The 14029-nt window shown below is 55.8% G+C and overlaps 1 protein-coding gene across 5 annotated transcripts in view; it reads left to right on the forward strand.

Annotated features, from left to right (window-relative positions):
* LRP1 (LDL receptor related protein 1) overlaps positions 1–14029 on the forward strand; it is a 136061-nt gene that overhangs the window by 79968 nt on the left and 42064 nt on the right. For all 5 annotated transcript variants that reach the window (XM_077192564.1, XM_077192566.1, XM_077192565.1 and 2 more), the window contains exons 27-44: positions 1118–1362; positions 1626–1757; positions 1842–2069; positions 2192–2366; positions 2777–2871; positions 3379–3528; positions 3636–3776; positions 4504–4632; positions 5988–6119; positions 6329–6463; positions 6540–6669; positions 7126–7252; positions 7541–7692; positions 7785–7909; positions 10265–10636; positions 11354–11543; positions 12389–12593; positions 13233–13425. In XM_077192564.1, coding sequence (XP_077048679.1) covers positions 1118–1362; positions 1626–1757; positions 1842–2069; positions 2192–2366; positions 2777–2871; positions 3379–3528; positions 3636–3776; positions 4504–4632; positions 5988–6119; positions 6329–6463; positions 6540–6669; positions 7126–7252; positions 7541–7692; positions 7785–7909; positions 10265–10636; positions 11354–11543; positions 12389–12593; positions 13233–13425 — 3056 coding nt within the window. The remainder of the gene's footprint in view (positions 1–1117; positions 1363–1625; positions 1758–1841; positions 2070–2191; positions 2367–2776; positions 2872–3378; positions 3529–3635; positions 3777–4503; positions 4633–5987; positions 6120–6328; positions 6464–6539; positions 6670–7125; positions 7253–7540; positions 7693–7784; positions 7910–10264; positions 10637–11353; positions 11544–12388; positions 12594–13232; positions 13426–14029) is intronic.

Genomic DNA, 14029 nt, shown 5'->3' on the forward strand with positions numbered 1-14029 from the left:
ACACCTCAGTGTCTCTCCCAGTGTGGATCTTCACCTGGTTCCAGCGTTGTGCTGGGCTGGGAGAGAGAAGCCTTCACGCTGTGGGGCTTCTCTCTTTTGGATCTGACCATGGATAGGGGGTGCTGAGCTCTTTGGGGTCTGACCATGGATAGGGGGTGCTGAGCTCTTTGGGGTCTGACCATGGATAGAGGGTGCTGAGCTCTTTGGGGTCTGACCGTGGACAGAAGGTGCTGAGCTCTTTGCGGTCTGACCATGGATAGGGGGTGCTGAGCTCTTTGGGGTCTGACCATGGATAGGGGATGCTGAGCTCTTTAGGGTCTGACCATGGATAGGGGATGCTGAGCTCTTTGGGGTCTGACCATGGATAGAGGGTGCTGAGCTCTTTGGGGTCTGACCATGGATGGGGGTGCTGAGCTCTTTGGGGTCTGACCATGGACAGAAGGTGCTGAGCTCTTTAGGGTCTGACCATGGATAGGGGATGCTGAGCTCTTTGGGGTCTGACCATGGATAGAGGGTGCTGAGCTCTTTGGGGTCTGACCGTGGACAGAAGGTGCTGAGCTCTTTGCGGTCTGACCATGGATAGGGGGTGCTGAGCTCTTTGGGGTCTGACCATGGATAGGGGGTGCTGAGCTCTTTGGGGTCTGACCATGGATAGAGGGTGCTGAGCTCTTTGGGGTCTGACCGTGGACAGAAGGTGCTGAGCTCTTTGCGGTCTGACCATGGATAGGGGGTGCTGAGCTCTTTGGGGTCTGACCATGGATAGGGGGTGCTGAGCTCTTTGGGGTCTGACCATGGATAGGGGGTGCTGAGCTCTTTAGGGTCTGACCATGGATAGGGGGTGCTGAGCTCTTTGGGGTCTGACCATGGACAGAAGGTGCTGAGCTCTTTGGGGTCTGACCATGGATAGAGAGTGCTGAGCTCTTTAGGGTCTGACCATGGATAGGGGGGTGTTTGTGTCTCCAACACGTGCCAGCCCTGGCTCTGGGTGTTCTCCTCTGTGGATCCTGGTGTAAATCAGCAGGATTAGACCTTAGACCCTGCTGGTTGTTGCTGTTGGGTTCAAGACCCTGTGGTGCCCCCTCCTCAGCTCCCTCACCCTCATCTCCCCCCGGCACAGGTCGGACGCCATCTACTCAGCCCTGTACGATGGGACAGGGCACATCGAGGTGCTGAGGGGACACGAGTACCTGTCCCACCCCTTTGCTGTCACCCTCTACGGTGGGGAGGTCTACTGGACCGACTGGCGCACCAACACCTTGGCCAAGGCCAACAAATGGACGGGGCACAACGTGACCGTGGTGCAGAGGACCAACACTCAGCCCTTTGACCTGCAGGTGTATCACCCCTCCCGGCAGCCCCTGGGTGAGGCTGGGGGTGTGCAGGTGGGGGGACGGGGTGGGGGGACAACAAGGGGTGGCTTTGGTGCTTGGTCTAAGCGCACCAACCCTTGGATGGGCTTAGACCAAGTGCCAGGTGGATGCTGCTCTCATCCCTGTGGCTGCCCCTTTGCCCCATCAGGTGATGCTTGATGGGGCAGGCAGGGTCTGGGGGTGCTGCAGCCCTTGGGGACTCCTGGGAGGGTGTCCCCAAGGCTGGGATCTTGCTGAGTGCTGTTCCCTTTGCAGCTCCTAATCCCTGTGAAGCCAATGGGGGCAAAGGGCCGTGTTCCCACCTCTGCCTCATCAACTACAACCGCACCCTGTCCTGTGCCTGCCCCCACCTCATGAAGCTGGACAAGGACAACACCACCTGCTATGGTAGGGGTCTGATGGGGAGCTGGCAGGGGGGATGAGGGGGTGCTCTGGAGCTGAGATCCCACCTCTGCCCTTTTCTTCTTCCAGAGTTTAAGAAGTTCCTGCTGTACGCGCGGCAGATGGAGATCCGGGGCGTGGACATTGACAACCCCTACTACAATTACATCATCTCCTTCACCGTGCCTGACATTGACAACGTCACCGTGGTGGACTACGACGCTCTGGAGCAGCGCATTTACTGGTCAGATGTCCGTACCCAGACCATCAAGAGAGCCTTCATCAATGGCACCGGCGTGGAGACTGTCGTGTCTGCAGGTTGGTGTGGAGGGAATGGGGCTCCCAGCCCTCCAAAGCCTTCAGCTCCTTGGGATTTGCCCTTCCTCTTCATCTGAGCATCATCCCAGCCCTGACCAGCTCCAATCTTCATTCCCTTGCAGACCTGCCCAACGCTCACGGCCTCTCCGTGGATTGGGTTTCCAGAAACCTCTTCTGGACCAGCTACGACGCCAACAAGAAGCAGATCAACGTGGCCAGGCTGGATGGCTCCTTCAAGAACGCCGTGATCCAAGGGCTGGACAAGCCTCATTGCCTGGTGGTGCACCCGCTCCGGGGGTGAGTCTGCTGGGATGTGGTGCTGATGGGAAGGAGGTGTGTGTGTGTGCAGGCACAGGTGTGTGTGTGTGTGATGGTGCACACCTGTGATGGGGGAGAGAACCCAGAGGGGCTGTCCTTGTGTGTCAGTGTGTAGGAGCAGTGTCACAGGAGATGAGGGGTTGCTGTGTGTCTGTACACGCGTGTGCAAAGGGGAGCAGGCTGTGATAAGGGTGCACCCACCGGTGTGTGCCAATCCAGGTGTGCACAGGGCTTTGGCAACCCCCAGGCCCCCTCCTGGGTGGGGACAAGGGGCTGTGGGGCTGCCCAGGCTGTGCCATGAGCAGGTGAGGGGCTCTGCAAGGCTGGGAGGGTGCAGGGGGCTGCTGGCACCATGGGCCCCTCGCCCATTGTCCCCTGTTCCCTTGCAGGAAGCTGTACTGGACAGATGGGGACAACATCAGCGTGGCCAACATGGATGGCAGCAACCGCACGCTCCTCTTCACCAACCAGAAGGGACCTGTTGGTATGGACCCCCCCATGGCCCCCGGGATCCCCCACCTCGCCTTGCTGTCCTGCAGAGCCTCAAGTCCCCACTCTGGCTCCTTGGGGGGTGGCAGCTGTCCTGTGCTGGGTCACCATGACCTGAGCTGCCTGCTCTCTCCATCCCATGCCATGCCATGCCATGCCATGGATCCCATCCCATCCCATGCCATGGATCCCATCCCATCCCATGCCATGGATCCCATCCCATCCCATGGATCCCATCCCGTCCCATCCCATGGATCCCATCCCATCCCATCCCATAAATCCCATCCCATCTCATGGATCCCATCCCGTCCCATCCCATGGATTCCATCCCATCCCATGAATCCAATCCCATCCCATCCCATGGATCCCATCCCATCAATCCCATAAATTCCATAAATCCTATCCCATCCCATAAATCCCATCAATCCCATCCCATCATCACCTCCCGATCTGTCACGGTCCCTGCATGCCACCAGCCTGGTGACATTCCCATCCTTTCCAGGCCTGGCCATCGACTACCCGGAGAGCAAACTGTACTGGATCAGCTCTGGCAACGGCACCATCAACAGGTGTGACCTGGATGGCAGCAACCTGGAGGTGATCGAGTCCCTGAGGAGCCAGCTGAGCAAGGCCACCGCCCTGGCCATCATGGGTGAGGAGGGACACCATTCCCTGTCTCCTGCCCCTTCCCAAGCTCTCCTGCCCACCTCAGCTGATGGGGAATGCTGCCCACACGCTCCTGCTTTGTCCCCACCACAGGGGACAAGCTGTGGTGGGCTGACCAGGCCTCGGAGAGGATGGGCACCTGCAACAAGAAGGACGGCACGGAGGTGACGGTGCTGCGCAACAGCACCACGCTGGTGATGCACATGAAGGTGTACGATGAGAGCATCCAGCAAGGTCAGCGTGGGCTCCTGGGGCAGAGACCCCGTGCAGAGACCCCCGAGCAGCTGCTCAGCCCCTCTGTGGTGGCTCCATCCCCTTGGAGCCCCTTGGAGCCCTTGACAGCTGGCCCAAGCCTTGCCCTTGCCCTCGTGCCAAGCCTGTGCTGGCTGCTCTCTCCCATCCCATGAATCCCATCCCATGAATTCCATCCTGTCCCTTCGAATCCCATCCCATAAATCCCATCCCATGGATCCCATAAATCCCATCCCATGAATCCCATCCCATGGATCCCATCCCATCTCATCCCATCCCATGAATTCCATCCTGTCCCTTCGAATCCCATCCCATGAATCCCATCCCATGGATCCCATCCCATCCCATAAATCCCATTCCATGGATCCCATAAATCCCATCCCATGGATCCCATAAATCCCATCCCATAAATCCCATCCCATGGATCCCATCCCATCCCATGAATTCCATCCTGTCCCTTCCCATCCCATCCCATGGATCCCATCCCATCCCATCTCATGGATCCCATAAATCCCATTCTATAAATCCCATCCCATCCCATGTATCCCATCCCATCTCATCCCATCCCATCCCATCCCATGGATCCCATCCCATCCCTGGCTGGTGCAGGGCACTCACACCTCGTATGGGTGCTGCCCCCCAGCTGTCCCAGCCTTGGTGGGTGCATCCTTGCCCCCTGTAGCCCCTCACCCCCTTTTCTGTGCCACAGCTGGGACCAACCCCTGCAGCCAAAACAACGGGGACTGCTCGCAGCTGTGCCTCCCCACCTCGGAGAGCTCCCGCTCCTGCATGTGCACTGCAGGCTACAGCCTCAAGAGTGGGCAGCAGTCCTGTGAAGGTGTGTGCTTGTCCCTGTCCCCTCCCTGAACCACCCTGTGGCCACCCCAGCCATGCCTGTGGTCACCCCAGCTGGTGACCCCCTTGTTCTGGCTGCTCATGGGCTCCTCCCCAATGTCACTGCATGGCACCAGAGGGACACTGGGGGGCTTGGTGGGCTCAGGTGGCAGCAAGACCCCCTTGCATGGGCTGTCCCTGATGAGCGTGGGGCCACCAAGGGTGGCATTGGTGGAGGGGAGTGGGACAGGACAGTCTCAAGCCACGTCAGGGAAGGGATAGGTTGGATATTAGGAGGAAATTTTTCCACCAAAAGAATAATAAAGCACTGGAATGCTCTTCCCAGGGAGGTGGTGGAATCACCATCTCTGGGTGTGGTTAAGAAAAGCCTGGACAGGCACTGGGTGCTACAGTCTGGGTGAGGTGTGAGGGCACAGGTTGGACTCGATGATCTCAGAGGTCTCTTCCAACCTCATCATTCTGTGATTCTGGGATTGATTCTGTGGTTCTGGGATTGATTCTGGGATTGATTGATTCTGGGATTCTGTAATTCTGTGATTGATTCTGTGATTCTGGGATTCTGTGATAGATTCTGGGATTCTGTGATTGATTCTGGGATTCTGTGATTGATTCTGGGATTGATTCTGTGATTCTGTGATTGATTCTGGGATTCTGGGATTCTGTGATTGATTCTGGGATTCTGGGATTGATTCTGTGATTGATTCTGGGATTCTGGGATTCTGTGATTGATTCTGTGGTTCTGTGATTGATTCTGGGATTCTGTGATTGATTCTGTGATTCTGTGATTGATTCTGGAATTGATTCTGTGATTCTGAGATTCTGTGATTGATTCTGGGACTCTGGGATTGATTCTGTGATTCTGTGACCCTCCCAGGGAGAGGTGGCGCCCTGGCTGTGGGCAGCAGGTTGGGCTCACTGGGAGCAGAGCCAGGCACATCCCTCACTCTGCAGATCTCCCATGCCCACTGTGTTCTCTGCCATCCCCTCGGGCACTGCCAGGGCCTCTCTCAAAGGCTGTTTGTGTGCAAAATGTTCCGGCTGGTTTCGGGGGGGGGTTGGCAGAGCTCTGCACCATCTGGGTCAGGGCAGGGGCTGAATAACAAGTGCTGCCCTGACCCAGATGCACTGTGGAGCCTTTGCCAAGGGGGTGCTGGGTGGTGGGAAGGGGGATTCACTTGTGCACCCCTGGAGCAGGGCAGGACCAGGACTGTGCCAGGGCTTGCTGGGTCTGCAGAACCCTGCCAGGCTCATGCTCCTCTCCTGTCACAGTTTTCCATGGTGGAGGGACAGCCTGTGGGTTTTGGGATGTGTCTGACTGTGCCTGCACCTGTGCTGCAGGTGTTGGCTCCTTCCTGCTGTACTCAGTGCACGAGGGCATCCGGGGCATCCCCCTGGACCCCAATGACAAGTCTGACGCTCTGGTGCCGGTGTCGGGGACCTCCCTGGCTGTGGGAATCGACTTCCATGCAGGTGATGCAGGGCTGGGGACAGGACAGGGGATGGAGGGCATGAGGGGGCCATCACCATCACCCTCGTGGCACCCTTTGCCCTGAAATGCCCCCTCGGCAGCGCTGGGTGAGGGAGGATTTCAGGGCTCCAGGGTGGAGCTTTTTACCATTCTGGAGTGACCAGAGGTGGTCACTGACTCGTCCCCTCGTGCCTCCTTGTCCCTGTCTCAGAGAATGACACGATTTACTGGGTGGACATGGGCCTGAGCACCATCAGCCGAGCCAAGAGGGACCAGACGTGGCGTGAGGACGTGGTGACCAACGGCATTGGTCGTGTGGAGGGCATCGCTGTGGACTGGATTGCAGGTGGGGATGGGGCTCTGGGGACAGGGGCAGGGGGGACAGTGGGGCTTTTGTGGGGGTTCACCGTCCCCTTTTGCAGGAAACATCTACTGGACGGACCAGGGCTTTGATGTCATTGAGGTGGCCAGGCTGAACGGGTCCTTCCGCTACGTGGTCATCTCGCAGGGGCTGGACAAGCCAAGGGCCATCACAGTCCATCCAGAGAAGGGGTGAGACACTGCCCCAAAGAGGGGCTTCGCCTGTGAGGTGGGCACAGGGTGAGACCCCCAGCACCTCCCAGCAGAGCCGTGTGTGTGCACACAGCAGGGAAGGACTCGCAGGTCTCCTGCCCCACCAAGGAGTCCAAACCCTGGATTTAATCCTCCTTTCACTGATGGGCTGAACTCCCTGGGAGCCCCTTGGGACCTGGTGGGTGTCAGCACCTCAGTAAATCCAAGTGGAGCCTCCTTAGTGGCTTCAGCTGTGGGCAGAGCCTGAGGGAGAGCAGAGGTGTTTGGCTGTGGGGAGGGATGGAGATGCAGCGCATGCGATGTCTGTGGGTGGGCAGGGTCTGGACTGAAACCCCAGTGTTGGGGGCGTGAATGGGGTGGTGTCTGTCCTTTACTCAAAGGCCCAATGCTGCTGCTGGTGACAAACCTCTGGTGACATCCCTGCTGTCCCCTCAGGTACCTGTTCTGGACAGAGTGGGGGCAGTACCCCCGCATCGAGCGCTCACGCCTGGACGGCACCGAGAGGATGGTGCTGGTCAACGTCAGCATCAGCTGGCCCAACGGGATTTCTGTGGACTACGAGGTACAGTTGGCATCTGGGAGGATGGCACCAGTCCCCGGGGTCCCTGGGTGGTCCCTGGATGGTCCCTGGATGGCACCAGTCCCCAGGGTCCCTGGATGGTCCCTGGATGGTCCCTGGATGGCACCAGTCCCCAGGGTTCTGTGGCCATGTCCTGTTGCTGGGGACTTGCTTGCCCTTCCTTGGGGCTCCAGAGTCTCGGGAGGGTTGTCCAAGGTGCTGTGAACCCCAGGACATCCTGCCAGAGGTGCAGAGGGTCTCACCAGCTGAGACGTTGTCTCACCCCTGCAGGATGGGAAGCTGTACTGGTGTGATGCCCGGACAGACAAAATCGAACGGATTGACCTGGAGACGGGCGAGAACAGGGAGGTTGTCCTGTCCAGCAACAACATGGACATGTTCTCCGTGTCAGTCTTTGAGGAATACATTTACTGGAGTGATAGGTGAGGTGCTGGGGGGCTGGGGGCTCTGTGGAGGGCGGGGGGAGCCGGTGGGAAGGTGGGGAAGGGTCCTTGGTGACCCTGTCCTCCTTCAGGACCCACGCCAACGGCTCCATCAAAAGAGGAAACAAGGACAACGCCACCGAGTCGGTGTCCCTGAGGACTGGGATTGGTGTGCAGCTCAAGGACATCAAAGTCTTCAACCGGGCCCGGCAGAAGGGTAGGTCTGAGCACAGGGAGCTCTTCATTTCTCGGTCTCGAGGTTGTTTATTGTGTCTTATCTATAAAAGATTTTTTCCTGCCCTGCCAAGGTCCGTCCAGCAGGAGAGTTCCAGGCACTCTGCCTGCCCCCAGGGCAGTGTTAGGTCTTTATACTAAAAATTCTGTGTACAATATTTACAATTACTTTGCAGTACCTATCACCTGTGTTAGACAGTTTGTCTCTACTCTAAACCAATCCCAAAGTGCCACCATCACAGCAGAAGATGGAGGCCAAGAAACAGAAGGAGAAAGGCTGGACATGCCCAGGTTCCTCCATCTTGCCTCCTGAACCCCCATTCCAAATCCCCAAAATTCTACATTTTCACCCAGTGATTAATTCACTATCATTCTACTCAAACTCTTGTAGGTTGTAACTCCTCACACAAAGCTGGGAATTGTTTCCAGCCCTTGGGGTGGTGTTAGTTTTTTATACTAAAAGATACATGTACAATATTTACAATTACTTCCCAACACCTATCACCTATGTTAGACAGTGAGTTTCTACTCTAAACCAACCCAAAAGTGCCACCATCACAGCAGGAGATTGAGGCCAAGAAGAAGAAGAAGAAAGGCTGGACATGCCCAGATTCCTCCATTTTGCCTCCTGAACCCCCATACCAAAAACCCCAAAATCTATTTTTCCCACCCTGTGATAATTTCACTATTATTCTACCTAAACTGTTGTGGCTTACTGATCTCCATATAAGGTTGGTAATTTGTTCCACGGGTCATAATCAAACCCACAGGTGTTTTGGGCTCTGTGCCGGGGCTCCTGAGCCCCCTGGCAGGGGTCCTGGCCATCCTGGACAGCCAGAGGGATGTTCTGGGTCCTGACACCTCACATAATCCTGTCTTGGTTTGGGAAGCCAGGTGTCTGCTAAGGAAGGCAGGAGTCTCCCCTGAAACGGAGAATGTAAACCATCCTCACCCTTCTGAATTGCTATAAATTTGAAATTAAGGGGCTCTCAGGCAAAAAAATATGAGAGCAGGAAATAACAGTTCTTTAATAGGGAAAAGAAAAAAAATAAAGGATAAAATAAACAATGCAGTGCACTAGAGCAACACTGCCAGAGTCAGAACCCAACCTGACACCCTGTGGGTCAGGGTGTTGGTGTCAGTCCCATTGGAATTGTGGCTCAGCCCTCCTGCAGTGTCAGGGGTGGTTCTGCTGGAGCAAGGGGGATCTGTAGAGAAGGATGGATTCTGCCTCTGGAGATCCAGTGGAAGGAGAGGCAGCTGCTGTTCCTCTGGGGAATCCAGTGGAGAAGCTGTGCTGGTGTCTCAAAACCTCTGGATTATATCTGGGTAGGAATGTTTGAAATCTCAGATTGTATCCAGATAGGAATGTTTGAAATCTCAGATTCTATCTGGGTAGGAATGTTTGAAATCTCAGATTGTACCCAGGTAGGAATGTTTGAAATCTCAGATTCTATCTGGGTAGGAATGTTTGAAATCTCAGATTGTATCCAGGTAGGAATGTTTGAAATCTCAGATTATATCCGGGTAGGAATGTTTGAAATCTCAGATTGTATCCAGGTAGGAATGTTTGAAATCTCAGATTGTATCTGGGTAGGAATGTTTGAAATCTCAGATTCTATCCAGGTAGGAATGTTTGAAATCTCAGATTGTATCCAGGTAGGAATGTTTGAAATCTCAGATTATATCTGGGCAGCAATGCTTGGCTCCTCCCTCTGGGCTCACATCTCCCCATGGGATGCTGTAGTTCTTATCAGCCATGCAGTGACATTCAATAGTCCGTTATCTGTCACAGACATCTTTTATGGAAAATCCTTTCCTTAGGATTTTTCCTCCTGAGAAGCTGAGAGGCCTCAGGGACAAAATGTAAACATTGATTATCTGCTGCTGTGGAATGCAACAGGGGCATCTGTGATTGGCCCATGTTGGATGTTTGTAATAAATGGCCAATCACAGTGAGCTGGCTCGGACAGAGAGTCCAAGCCACAAGCCTTTGTTATCATTCTTTCCTATTCTATTCTTAGCCAGCCTTCTGATGAAACCCTTTATTCTATTCTTTTAGTATAGTTTTAATGTAATATATATTATAAAATAATAAGCTGTCTGAAACATGGAGTCAGATCCTCGTCTCTTCCCTCATCCTAAAACCCCTGTGAACACCATCACAGTTACCAGCAGATGCCCTCTCCTGAGGGGAGGAGTGAACGCGGTCACTCAACGACAGAGATAAAGCAAACTGCCCACTCGACCAAAGATCACCTGCCGCACAGGTGCTAACAGAAAACATCTCGCATTGCAATTTTCAACAAATCCCCACCTTGTCTCCCCCCGCTGCCAGGCACCAACATCTGTGCCCAGAACAACGGGGGCTGCCAGCAGCTGTGCCTGTTCCGCGGCGGCGGGCAGAGGACGTGCGCCTGCGCCCACGGGATGCTCTCGGAGGACGGCGTCAGCTGCCGCGACTACGACGGGTACCTGCTCTACTCGGAGCGCACCATCCTCAAGAGCATCCACCTGTCAGACGAGAACAACCTCAACGCGCCCATCAAACCCTTCGAGGACGCGGAGCACATGAAGAACGTCATCGCCCTGGCCTTCGATTACCGCTACGGCTCCAAGGGCAGCAACCGCATCTTCTACAGCGACATCCACTTCGGGAACATCCAGCAGATCAACGACGATGGCACGGGGCGCAAGACCATCGTGGAGAGTGAGTTCCCTGGGGTTCTCTGGTGGAATTTTACCAATATGGCTGGGCAGCACGTGCCTGAGCTTGCCTGGCCCTTGCTGCTTGACCAAAAGGTGGCAACTGTGGTGTTTTCACCCCAGAAACACTTTTGGCTGGCTGGGTGTATGGTGTTTTCACCCCAGAGACACTTTTGGCTGGCTGGATGTGTGGTGTTTCACCCCAGAAACATTTTGGATTGCTGGATGAGTGGTGTTTCACCCCAGAGACATTTTTGGCCAGCTGGATGTGTGGTGTTTCACCCCAGAGACACTTTTGGCTGGCTGGATCACCCCAGAGACACTTTTTGCTAGTTGGGTGTGTGGTGTCTCCCCCAGAGGCACTCTTGGCCGGCTGGATGTGTGGTGTTTCACCCCAGAAACATTTTGGGTAGCTGGATGAGTGGTGTTTCACCCCAGAGACATTTTTGGCCATCTGGATCACCCCAGAGGCACTTTTGGCCATCTGGATCACCCCAGAGACACTTTTGGCTGGCTGGATCACCCCAGAGACACTTTTTGCTAGTTGGGTATGTGGTGTCTCCCCCAGAGGCACTTTTGGCCAGCTGGATGTGTGGTGTTTCACCCCAGAGACACCTTTTTAAAATACTTTCTTTTTTTTACTTTTGACTGTAAAAATTAAATACTTTTTTTAGTTGTACACCAGGCTCAGGGCTGGCTGTGACCTTTGCTGTCCCCACAGACGTGGGCTCAGTGGAGGGGCTGGCTTACCACCGTGGCTGGGACACCCTGTACTGGACCAGCTACACCACGTCCACCATCACCCGGCACACCGTGGACCAGAGCAGGCTGGGGGCCTTTGAGAGGGAGACTGTGATCACCATGTCAGGGGATGACCACCCCCGAGCCTTCGTGCTGGACGAGTGCCAGAAGTGAGTGACCCCTGAGGGTCCAGCCAGTGTCCCCAGGGATCCTTGGGGTGGTGGGGAGGGAGCTCTGGATCCCAGCACAGGACCCCCAAGGAGGAAAGACCCTGTAGCCCCCTCCCCAAGCAGCTCCAGACCCTCTGTTCCATCCCCATCCAGCTGCCTCATTCACCCCCTTCCCATTGGTTTTATGTGGGAATCTTGTCCCCTGCATCCCCCCGTCCCTGGAAGCCCCCCAGCCATGGAGGGATGGGCTGAGTCAGCCTGGATGTGGCTGAGTTGGTGCTCCAAAGGCCTGGTGTGTCCCTCCTAGACCCCATCCATGGGGTGCAGCAGCTTCATTCACCCCCTTCCCACTGGTTTTTCGTGGGAATGTTGTCCCCTGCATCCCCCAGCCATGGAGGGATGGGCTGAGCCAGCCTGGATGTGGCTGAGCTGGGGCTCCAAAGGGGTTGTGTGTCCCTCCTAGACCTCTTATCCCATCCCCATCCACGGAGTGCAGCACCCTCATTCACCCCCTTCCTATTGGTTTTATGTGGGAATGTTGTCCCCTGCATCCCCCAGTCTCTGGAAGCCCCCCAGCCATGGAGGGATGGGCTGAGCCAGCCTGGATGTGGCTGAGCTGGGGCTCCAGAGGTGTTTTGTGTCCCTCCCAGAGCCCCTATCCCATCCCCAACCATGGGATGTCACATTTCCCAGCTGGTTGCAGCAGCCTCATTCACCCTCTTCCCACTGGTTTTTCGTGGGAATGTTGTCCCATGCATCCCCCAGCCATGGAGGGATGGGCTGAGCCAGCCTGGATGTGGCTGAGCTGGGGCTCCAAAGGTGTTTTGTGTCTCTTCCCCTCCCAGCCTGATGTTCTGGACCAACTGGAACGAGCAGCACCCCAGCATCATGCGGGCCACCCTCTCCGGTGCCAACGTCCTCATCATCATCGACCAGGACATACGGACGCCCAACGGTTTGGCCATCGACCACAAGGCTGAGAAGATTTACTTCTCTGATGCCACCCTGGACAAGATTGAGCGCTGTGAATACGATGGCTCCCATCGCCACGTGAGTCTGAGGACAGGGAGGTGGGGAGGAGGGTGTCCAAACTGGGGCTGGAGTGTGGGCAGAGGGAAGCAGAGATGTTCCTGGGGCTGGAGAGGTCACTCTGTGTTTGGGGGGCTCTGGGGCTGCACCCCACAGTGGGTTCCTCCTGCTCCCAGTTGGGCTGTGTCCCTGAGAAGTGAGGACTTGGCTTCAAGCTGCATCAGAGGAGGTTCAGGTTGGACACGAGAAGGAATTTCTGAACGTTGGAAGGGGCTGCCCAGGTTGGTGGTGGAGTCACCATCCCTGGAAGTGTCCAAGGAACTGCTGGACTGAGGCAGGGAGTCCAGGTTGGACACGAGAAGGAATTTCTAAACCTTGGAAGGGGCTGCCCAGGTTGGTGGTGGAGTCACCATCCCTGGAAGTGTCCAAGGAACTGCTGGACGTGGCACTGAGTGCTCTGGAGGGGGTCAGTCACAGGTTGGACTTGATCTTGGGAGATCTTTTCCCACCTCAAGGTTTCTGTGAAGTGTCCTAGGACAGGTTGGATGGAGCTTGGAGCAACCCTGGGAGGTGTATCCACCCATGTGGGAACGAGATGAGTTTTAAGGGATGAGTTGACCCTTTCCAACCCAACTCACGCCACGATTCTGTGCCTGGCAGGTGATCCTGAAGTCAGAGCCCGTGCACCCCTTTGGCCTGGCCGTGTATGGGGATTACATCTTCTGGACAGACTGGGTGCGCCGGGCCGTGCAGCGCGCCAACAAATACGTGGGCACCGACATGAAGCTGCTGAGAGTGGACATCCCCCAGCAGCCCATGGGCATCATCGCCGTGGCCAACGACACCGACAGCTGTGAGCACCCTCTGGGGTCCCTGCAGTGTCCCTGATCATCATCTGCTCCTCAGCCTGGCAGCAGGTTTAGGGAAGGGGAACCCATCCCAACGTCCTTCCTGGGACTCCAGGAATCTGTCCCACCATCCTTCATTGGCTCTTTGGGAATCCATCCCACCATCTTTCATGGCCTTTTGGGAATCCATCCCACTGTCCATCATGGCCTTTTGGGAATCCATCCCACTGTCCTTCATGGTCCTTTGGGAATCCATCCCACTGTCCTTCATGGTCCTTTGGGAACCCATCCCACTGTCCTTCATGCTCCTTTGGGAACCCATCCCACCATCCTTCCTGGTCTTTTGGGAATCCATCCCACTGTCCTTCATGCTCCTTTGGGAACCCATCCCTCTGTCCTTCATGGCTTTTTGGGAATCCATCCCTCTGTCCTTCATGGCCTTTTGGGAACCCATCCCACTGTCCATCGTGCTCCTTTGGGAACCCATCCCACCATCCTTCATGGCCTTTTGGGAATCCATCCCACTGTCCTTCCTGGCCTTTTGGGAACCCATCCCACTGTCCTTCATGCTCCTTTGGAAACCTATCCCACCATCCTTCGTGCTCCTTT

This window comes from Agelaius phoeniceus, chromosome 35 (assembly GCF_051311805.1).
Source record: "Agelaius phoeniceus isolate bAgePho1 chromosome 35, bAgePho1.hap1, whole genome shotgun sequence".
NCBI classification, from domain to species: Eukaryota; Metazoa; Chordata; class Aves; order Passeriformes; family Icteridae; genus Agelaius; species Agelaius phoeniceus.